The 9,707-nt window shown below is 36.7% G+C and overlaps 1 protein-coding gene and 1 long non-coding RNA gene across 2 annotated transcripts; both read right to left on the bottom strand.

Moving 5' to 3' along the window:
• Nucleotides 1-360: 360 nt before the first annotated feature.
• On the bottom strand, nt 361-2,202 carry LOC120258358. Its single transcript, XR_005535973.1, has 3 exons — nt 2,076-2,202; nt 1,127-1,188; nt 361-565 (listed from the first exon to the last, which is right to left on the bottom strand). It is a non-coding gene; the product is annotated as an uncharacterized LOC120258358 (long non-coding RNA).
• A 1,060-nt stretch (nt 2,203-3,262) lies between these two features.
• On the bottom strand, nt 3,263-4,412 carry LOC120258256 (manganese-dependent ADP-ribose/CDP-alcohol diphosphatase-like). The gene has a single exon (XM_039265611.1). It carries the CDS (start codon nt 4,375-4,377, stop codon nt 3,418-3,420), a length of 960 nt encoding a protein of 319 aa, XP_039121545.1. The 5' UTR covers nt 4,378-4,412; the 3' UTR covers nt 3,263-3,417.
• Nucleotides 4,413-9,707: the final 5,295 nt, after the last annotated feature.

Genomic DNA, 9,707 nt, shown 5'->3' with positions numbered 1-9,707 from the left:
CTTCGTGGAGGCAGAGCGAATGCAGTCAATCGATGCTTTTGAGGTCTAACTAGGAGTCTGATTATTCTTAGCCTCCTCTCATCTTGTAGTGAGACAGTAGCGACGACGACAGTGGTAGCAACGGCGGCAGTGGCGGCTATCATCGTCTCGATTCTTCTATCTTCTTTGAGGACTAGTATCACCTTCTTTGCCGGTCTATCTCTCTCTCTGGAAACGACAGCAACTGTCACGTCCCAGCCCCACAGCCGAGCCCGCGGACAGATCGGCCGCATCCAATGGGACTGGGCTCCACTGGGTATAAGGCCTCAGCTAAAAACCTGGTCAGAGTCAACCCTAACAAGCAGATATGAACAGAACACAAAAGCACAAATAGGATACTGGAAACTGAAATACTACAAGTACGGACTTTAACAGCCCTACAGAATACAAATACAACCCAACAGTCCGCAAATTACAAATACAGTCAGAATACAAGTCTTACACTCTCAAGAAGGTAATAACAAGATACTGATAACGCAGACAATATGAATCTCTGACACCCCCCAGTCCTAAACTTGATCTTCTCCTGCGAAAACATAAATCACAGAGTGCATGAGCCACAAGGGCTCAGAAGGATCGCAGAAAACAACAGATGTAGCAGATATTGTAGAATAATAGCTCATGCTTCATATAGAATACAGAAAATATGCAGAATACTGGAATAATCCAAAAACACAAAAAACACGCAGAAATACATCTCCATAGCTAATAACAAATCAACAAAGACGCAGGTCGAATCTTCGACTATGAAGTCGGGAACGAGCGAGCGTAATCGAATATCAGCAGTCAGTAGCCGGATCTTCGGACCCGCTCAGGGGGATAAGCGATACTACGTGAAAAACATGTGCACATGGCTAGGGACTTACTCCTCCTAGTGGGCGAGCTGTAAAATGGAGATGTACTAAAAACCGCAGAAAAATACGGAATACGAGACGGAGGAATTCATCGAATAAATAATGCAAATAAGAAAATAAATAAATAAACATAAATACCACGCAAATAAATAAATAAATAAAATTATTAAACAATGCAATAATTAAATAATAATTATTGCCAAAAATACGGAATACACAGTGCGAGAGCCTACCTGGCTTCGAGCTACAGAGTTGTGTTCACCAAGTCCCGCGAACTAAGACTCGCTACAAAAATCTAACCCAACAAAATAAACTACACTCAGGAATAATTCTCGGGCTGGGCCTAACTTATAACTATTGCCCAAGCTTTACATAACAGGAATTTAAACAACAAACTTTCTAATCACCAAGGGATAAATAATTCCAAGATTCCACAGCCAAAGTCAGAACAATCAAGCACATAAATATATACACACATGTGAATAACAACTAATATAAATGATTTAAGAAGATCCAAGTTTTAATATTTAATTGCTACCACACAAAAGACATACTAAAGTTGTAGGATAAGTATGCATAATTAAATATATGTATATATATAAACCTATATAATTAACAAATCCCCTGAACAAAGCATGCTTACAAGGGTGTTTGCATAAGCTAAATCTAGATGTCATGATGATACAAATAATAATATAGTAAGGTAATTATACTAGAAACAAAACATGTTTACATGTGGCCATGCATGTTTACAAAGTATAAATATACATATTTATACGATTATATACACCAAGCTTAAACTATTTATATAAAATGTATATAACTAAACAATAAGATCAAGAGGGAAAGCTTACATGTTCATGCTTACAAACCTACATATAAAACCAGATTCTCATGCTTACAAGGAGGATAGGTTAAGCTTAGATGAAGAACACAATTATCATTAACCAAAACGAGACACACAAAAATCACATGACTCAAGCTGTTAATAAAACTCAACCAGACATTCTGAAATCTCACTAATTTAAACCAACTCCACAATCAAACAAGCATGCAAAGATCTAGTTAATTATAATCACCAGGCAGCTTAAACACTTAAACAAACAATACAAGAAGAACTCCAAACAACCAAGAAGCATGCTGTTCTCCATCAAGCTTTAATCACGAGCAAGAATCACCTACCTCTAATCTCTCCGAGGATCCGCCGGTGAAGAGAATCTCCCTCCAACTCCAAGCTTCAAGAGAAGAAAAAACTGGAAATTCAGCCTCCTGAAGATGCCCACAACAAGCAAGCTTGAGCTGCTCCCCTTAAAACTAATCAAAACACCACAAGCCAATAATTCACTCATCAAGATCCGGTTTTTAAGGGCAAAGAGACAAACAATGGGGGCCCGCTCACCAAAAGCTCAGTCAACCAGTCAAAGTTGAAGAAAAAGAATTTTTACAAACCTTACAGCAACAGCTTCAATGCTTTCTCCAGTGACAGAGTAAAGGATATAAACAGCAACGAGGGCAACATGCAGCATGGCTTTAGGCAGCAACGACGGCAGTAGCAGAGGCAACGGGTGCGATATATATATATATATATTGTGATATGGGGAAAGAGATGAACACCTTCTTCTCTCGTCTTCTTCAGATCTTTTTTCTCTTCTCTGGCTCCTTTGCAGGTCTTCTTTCCTCCTTCCTCTTCTCTGCTTTCTCTCCGATTCTACCTCCTTCCTCTCCTTTTTCTTCGTCTTCAAACTCTCATTTTTCCTTCGTCTTCTCCTCCCATCCCCTTTTCGATCCTTCGGATGATCTCTTTTTAAAGACCATCATGATGGTTGCTCGTGATCGTGGTGAAGAAACGTGGAACGGTTGCGCGGTTACGCTCGTTGTGAAGGGACGTGATCGTGGTGAAGAAACGTGAAACGGTTGCTGCAGTTCTTTTTTTTTATGGGGTATGGCCGCATGAGCATGAAGTCCACGAGAAGCACATTCTCCTTTATTTGTTTATTATTTATTTATTATATATATATATATATTTATGATCATATATATTATATATTAAATATTTTATTATAGTTTTGGATGATCGTGGGGTGGCCACGCCTGACGCCCCACGTTCCCCTTTTTTTTTAATTGTATTATTATTATTATTTTTTTATTTTTTTATTATTTTATTTTATTTTATTTATTATTTTTTATCGTATTTTATTTTATGTTAATTTATTATATTTATATATCATGATTTTAATTTATTATATTTATGTATTTATTTTATCTTCCTTTGATTTATATATATATATATATATATTATTTGTATTATTTATTTTTATTATTATTATCGTTAGTTTATATATATAAGTTCCTCCATCAATTTTCATCAATTTTCATCGAATACAATAGTCATAAGTTCCTCCTGCACAGCATATAACCAGTTATCAACTGGAAATAGGTTGTCAATGCATGTGGTCAATATACAGCCAGCACAAAGAAACAGGATACACCAAATACGAAGTAACATCTTATAGTGGGTCATGAATTAATTGAACAGCATCTCCACCGTCACCATCCTGTCAATGCCGAAGAGTGTTATCTTCCCATGATAGACATCAATATAACCAAATGCATTTGTGTTCGGAGGGCACTCTAGAGCAGCTTCAAAGACATGGTGATGTATCCCGTGGGAATCAAGAGAGTGCCCACCTCTATGGTCATGCCCAGCCAAGCATGCCTTGACACATTTGTATCTGTGAATTACTTCCATTACCTCATCATAATTCCAGCAGAGTGACTCAGCTGCAGCTGCATTAGGATCCAGAGGAAGATGACAACATATAATCACATTCTGCTGTTGTCTGGTGGAATCCTGAAGAATGTTGTCAAGCCACGTCAACTGTTCCTTTCCAACAGCCCCATTGAACATTACAAATCTCTTTTCAAGACCGGACAGGCCACTTGGACTATTCTTGTCAGCATTCGGATTCTTTTCCTGCAAAAATTTCATGGCTGCCATAGTTTTGGGGTGATCCTTTGGCCAACCTATGGCACTAATGTCATAGGCATCTAACACAACAAATCGGTACCCAGGGTATGGGGAAAAATCAAAATATGCACAACCATGGTTAGCCGGCATCTTCAGCAGTGGCACTAATTTAGACCTTGGGAGATTGTAGAGGCAATGGTTGCCAATCATGTGGTATACAGGGCCATTGAATTTCTCGAATTCCTTGATGACAGTTTGCATTGTTTCTAGTGATTTCTCCTTGGGACAGAATCCATCAACTATGTCACCGAAGTTCACAGAGAATTTGAGTTCCTTGTGGTTGTTCCATTTATCAACAGCCCTTTGCAGAACCAGAAGGCTATGCCGATAGTACCTTGGTATGCCAAGGAATGAGTGGCCATCTGGAATGTCAGCGTACTGGACATCAGATATAACCCCAAAAGAGAAAAGGGGCTTCTTCATTTGGCCATTTGCAAACACACTTGTAGAAGCCATTATACGTGATCATGCACTTACAAACAATTTCCTGAATAAAAATGAGGAAATCAATAATGGAGTTGTTAGATAGTTTTGGAGACATCATAAATAACAATTAACTTAATTTTCTCAATGATGCATAAAACATATTGTAGACAAGTTCTTAACTAGGTCTGCATGCAAATGAAGTCAATTGTAAATTAGTACTGGAATAATTTCCCCAAGGACATGTTGCAGATCAATGTCATGCAAGCAAAATTTCTGGCCCTCATTTATTCATTGGCATGAAATAATAATAGATTCGCCATTGTTCTACACCTGATGCTTTAAATCTAAATTACTTGGTATCTGCCTGTGAATAAGAACAATCCTCAAAACCACAAGTGACATCGATTTCATACAAGAAAGTACCCAATAGGCACACTTGACTAAATAATATTTGCAATTGAGCAAAATCAAACACAACTTAGCCGATCATTTTCCGAATTAAGAAGCAACAATCAAGACCTTCCAGACAAACAAGTATCCAGAGCATCCTTTGACAAATAACTTGCTACAAAATACTTATTCTAATTGTTAAGATTTTATATTTTGTACCAGTGGGCCTTACATAGGTACTACATAAGCTTAGGGATTTTACAAAAAGTCTTAAAATTTAGTGGCTCAACCCCTATACCTACATATAAACCCATTAAACTTCTGTCACACAACCGATGTAGGACTATATTTCCGACACCCTCCCTCGAGTTCAACCGGGGTCATGTTTCATTTATGTCTGGGTTTGAAATCGCTCGGACTTATGACACCAAAGGTCTGCTTTTTATCGTGACTCTGACACTATTTTGTGTCTCAAAGGTCCCTACACATGACGACTCAAGTACACTACTTGTGTTTTGCGAGGTCCCACTCACATGGACTCATGACACCACTGTGTCTCGTAGGTCTTTTTAATATATATGTTGGGCTCCACTATATTTCTCTAATACCATGTTAAGATTTTATATTTTGTACTAGTGGGCCCTATATGGGTACTACATAAGCTTAGGGATCTCTACACCAAAAAGTCTCAAGACTTGAGGGCGTTTGGTTGTCGGAGTGGATTTGAGGAGTAATAGGATAGGAGTGACATGATGGGAGTGAGTAGGAGTGAGAGTAAAGAACGTGTTTGGTTGATAAGGCTTTGGAGAGTATAATTTATCTGAATGTGAAAAGTAAAGAAAGTAAATATGATAAAATGACACTTATGCCCTTTTATGCAAAGCTAAATACTATTGTACATTATAATAATAATGAGTTATTTTTTTAATTATATCTTTTAAAAAAATATTAAAAATGTAAATAATTAATTATCAAAAATAAATATTTAACTTTATAATACTATAATTTCATTCTAATTTTTTAGATTTAAGTAATAATATCATTAATTAGCTATTAACTAATAATATTAATTACAAATTAAATTAAAAATAATTCCAATAAAAGAAGTTAACTATAACAATTATTTCTTTTGCATAAGAACAACAATGTAATAAAAAAATCAAAACAATTAAAAACACCTTGTAAAACATGGTATATATATAAGGGCATATTAGTCATTTTTATATTAAAGTTGCCCAATCCCCCTACAATCCCCTCAATTATGTGGTGAGTGAGACTCACTCACATGGGTGAGTCTCACTCCCTCCATAATCCCCCCTCACTCCCATTGATGTATACCCAAACAAGAGGTTGCATCCAATCCTCCTTCACTCCCACTCCAATCTTGACATCCAAACACCCCCTTAGTGGCTCAACCCCATATATATATATATATATATATAAACCCATTACACTTCTATCACACAACTGATGTGGAACTATATTTACAACATTAATCAAAACAAAATAATATATTTAAAAACTATCATTCACAAGATTTGACACTTCGATGATGGACTCTCCAATAAACAAGAGTTGCCCAACACATGAAAGATCTTGAGGCGTAAGTTATCTAAATAAATACGTAATGGATTAATCCCACTTCTTAGAGAAAAAGATTAAACTTGAAATGCCATTGAAAAATGCCCCGACCATTTGTGTATCTGTTTGATACATTTAAACAATTGCTATGTTAATTGTGCATGATGCCCATGTTAACAATGTTCTAGTATTACTTGAGTGGAACCCGAGAGTGGAAAGAAAGTCGAAGAAACAAATAACCTAACAAAGAAAATATAGTGGCTCTACCAAATCCTCCTGGCACTTTCCGTGGACTTTCGTTGCTATAAAAGAACCAATTTGAAGATTTAAAGAGACCAAGCTGGGGACGCTACATACAAATAATCCGATGATTAAACAAGACCATAATGTTGATCATTTTTCATGGTGACCGAGTTGTTAAAAAGAATATTATTTACAAAAATATGGACTAAAATGTTCGAAGAAGTTCAAAAGTGTGCTTCATATATCCACTGAATGCACAAACAAATAAAAAAATGGTCCACTTGGAAAATACACATATGGTTGTGAGTGAATGATCTTCTCCTGCGAAACGAAAAAACAATTGTTATTTTATAGGAAGTCTTTTATTTACTTATTTACTCTTAATATATAGGAATAAACCATTTCACGAGTTTAGTAATTAAATTTATTATTAAACTCGAATGTGTTGTTTGTCGGAGGTATACCTACTATACTTTTTTGGATAAAAAAATAGCTAATATAGCTTTAGGCTTTAGCCATCTGTAAGGCTCAAGCCAAGACAACTAGTGATCCTAATAATGTTAGTGATAGCCTTGATGTGTTTTTGAGGACAAAAATTTCCGCATGAAACAATTGCAGATGGAGGAAAGTTCTTTGGAGCTCTATTTTATAGTTTGGTCAATGTGATGTTCAGACGGGATGGCGAGTTAGCTATGAGTGTGGGCAGAGCTTCCGCTTTCTACAAACAAAGGGATCTCATTTATCCACCTGGGCTTTTCGACTATCTTATCGCTACTAAAGATTCCTCTCTCTCCCGGAATCTAGGTTGTTCTTACTTATTACCCTATTGGTCTTGCCCTGCACTTTGCCGGTAAAAGACCTTAGTGTTTTGCTTTAATCAGTTTGATTTCCACTTCTATTTGCTGATACAACTTAATTTTTTACAATAAGCTTATCATTATATAGAACTTGATAATTGATGATATGGGTTTATTGGTTAGTACATGTGCTTCTATTGCTTTATGCCTTCTTTCATAGGTTTTTCCAGACAATATTTGGCATTCTACTTTACACACCAAATGGCCCTATCTACATGCTCCACTTCATTCTTGTTGTCGGTAGAACTATGGTCAATGCCAATACATTCGGAATGTTCACTTTGCTCATTGTTTATGAGTTGGCCGGGTTACTTATCTCCAAAGGTTGTCAATGATTTCTTGATTTCATTTTGTTTTTACTATCGTGACTCATCGGAAAAGAACGTTTTCCATTCACCTACCAAAGTTTTGAAGTTTAAAAAAATCATCATATGTTATTACAATTCCAATTTAGTTCTTTAAATTTTTATGATGTTTGGATAACTACTCTTACTAATTTGTTTCCTTTCTCTCGTAGCAGATGATATTCAGTCTGGTGGATTTGGCGTTGCTAGATTTCTCCAATGATGTATGGGCAGAACGTCAGTATCTATCTATGAATTTCTTGATCCTAGATGAACACACGTAAGTTCCATTCAATGATTGTCATATAACCCTTGCTGAGGAGGAACTCCAATGAATATAACTCAATTCCTTTAGGTCATAGCCCAACAATGACAAACGATATTGATGCACCAACAATTGGAAAGGATGTTCTCAAGCCTAGAGGAATGCTTACGGATGATCGCTGGTATTGGATTTCTATTGGAGCACTCATGGGGTTTTCCTTTATTTTCAACATCTGCTTTATTTTTGCACTGCGATATTTAAATCGTAAGTTTATTAATCCATATGTTCTTTTTCAAATGCCTAGCCAGATGAAGTAGAAGATACTAAATGAAACTAATGCTGTCACATCTGCTTCACTGCCCACATATAGATTTTTATGATTATAGTTTTCTGCAGATACTAATGCGTCAAGCTCTACGGAAGGAGGAAATTTAAAGTGTATTCACACAATAAACAAACAAACTAGGAAAGGAATGGTTTTACCCTTTCAACCTTTATCTCTTGTCTTTAATCATGTGAACTATTATGTAGACATGCCTTCGGTAAGTTGCACCATATTACCTACATCAGTGATACTGCCATCAATTTTCTTTTAGCCTAAAATATTGCATGAAGTCATTGTTGCTTAAAAAAGATACTCTAGTTATGAGAGGATCATCTAAATGAATCATTTCTAAGCTCGGACCACATATCTCTCTCGCTAGTGCTAGTCTAGTCGGGAGCCATCTTAGTTTGGTGCATCTAGTTTCGTAGCTCTAAAGAAACCGAATACGAGTTGAGAAGTCACACACTACGCAATATCAGTAGCTCATGTTTCCTTTTTCTTTCTTCTTTTTAAGAAATGAAGAATGAAATGATTGAGGAGAGTCGCCTCGCAATTACTCCATAATGTTAGTGGTGCTTTCGTGCCCTCGGGTGTCCCTATCGCACTTGTTGGAGTTAGTGGAGCCGAAATACCACATTAATGGATATATTGGTAGGTAGAAAAACCGAACGTTACATTGAAGGGAGTATCAATATCTCCGATTATCCCCGAAAAAGCAAGAGATGCTCGCACAAGTTTCGTGGATATTGTGAACAGCATGATATCCATTCTCCACACATTACGTTTATGAATCTCACTTTATTCAGCATGGTTGTGTCTAGCACCTGAAATAAATAAGGAGACAAGAAAGCCATGCTATCTTCTCCCTGATCTTTGTTTTTATTCAAATTATAGTGAAAGGTGCTAATAAGGGTGCAATGTGCACTAAGTTAGTTAGCCCTAGTTATGCCATCTCATAATGGGAGCTCTATTAGTAAAGCAGTCACAACATAGGGTTCGTGGAGCTTAGAATTTCCGCATCTTTTCGTGAAGCTTACACATGGTGATCTAATTTGCAAATTGGACTAGCTTTCTCTTGCATGACTTTTTGGGTTTTTTTTTCATCACACCATAATCGTAATTTGATTATCTATTTGCCACCCTTGTTTCCTTGTTTTGCAAAAGATGTTTGTGAAGAAGTAATGGAGTTGGTTGAACTCAATGTATTACGAGAAGCTTTGGGTGGGTCTTCCGTGGGTAGATGCCTATCAACTCGATCAAATGAAAGTGGCTCACATGAGTCGTAGAGTTGGTTGCAAATCCATCTATCATCTTCATAGATGAGCCAAACTCCGCGCCTGTAGGTTAATGGGGGT

This window comes from Dioscorea cayenensis, chromosome 4 (genome assembly GCF_009730915.1).
Source record: "Dioscorea cayenensis subsp. rotundata cultivar TDr96_F1 chromosome 4, TDr96_F1_v2_PseudoChromosome.rev07_lg8_w22 25.fasta, whole genome shotgun sequence".
In the NCBI taxonomy this organism is placed as follows: Eukaryota; Viridiplantae; Streptophyta; class Magnoliopsida; order Dioscoreales; family Dioscoreaceae; genus Dioscorea; species Dioscorea cayenensis.
The sequence above is the reverse complement of the archived record's forward strand: the minus strand, read 5'-3'. Positions and strand labels throughout refer to the sequence as shown.

Excerpts from the sequence above, each read along its gene's own strand:
- LOC120258256 (XM_039265611.1), bottom strand. The coding sequence starts at position 4,377 with ATGGCTTCTACAAGTGTGTTTGCAAATGGCCAAATGAAGAAGCCCCTT.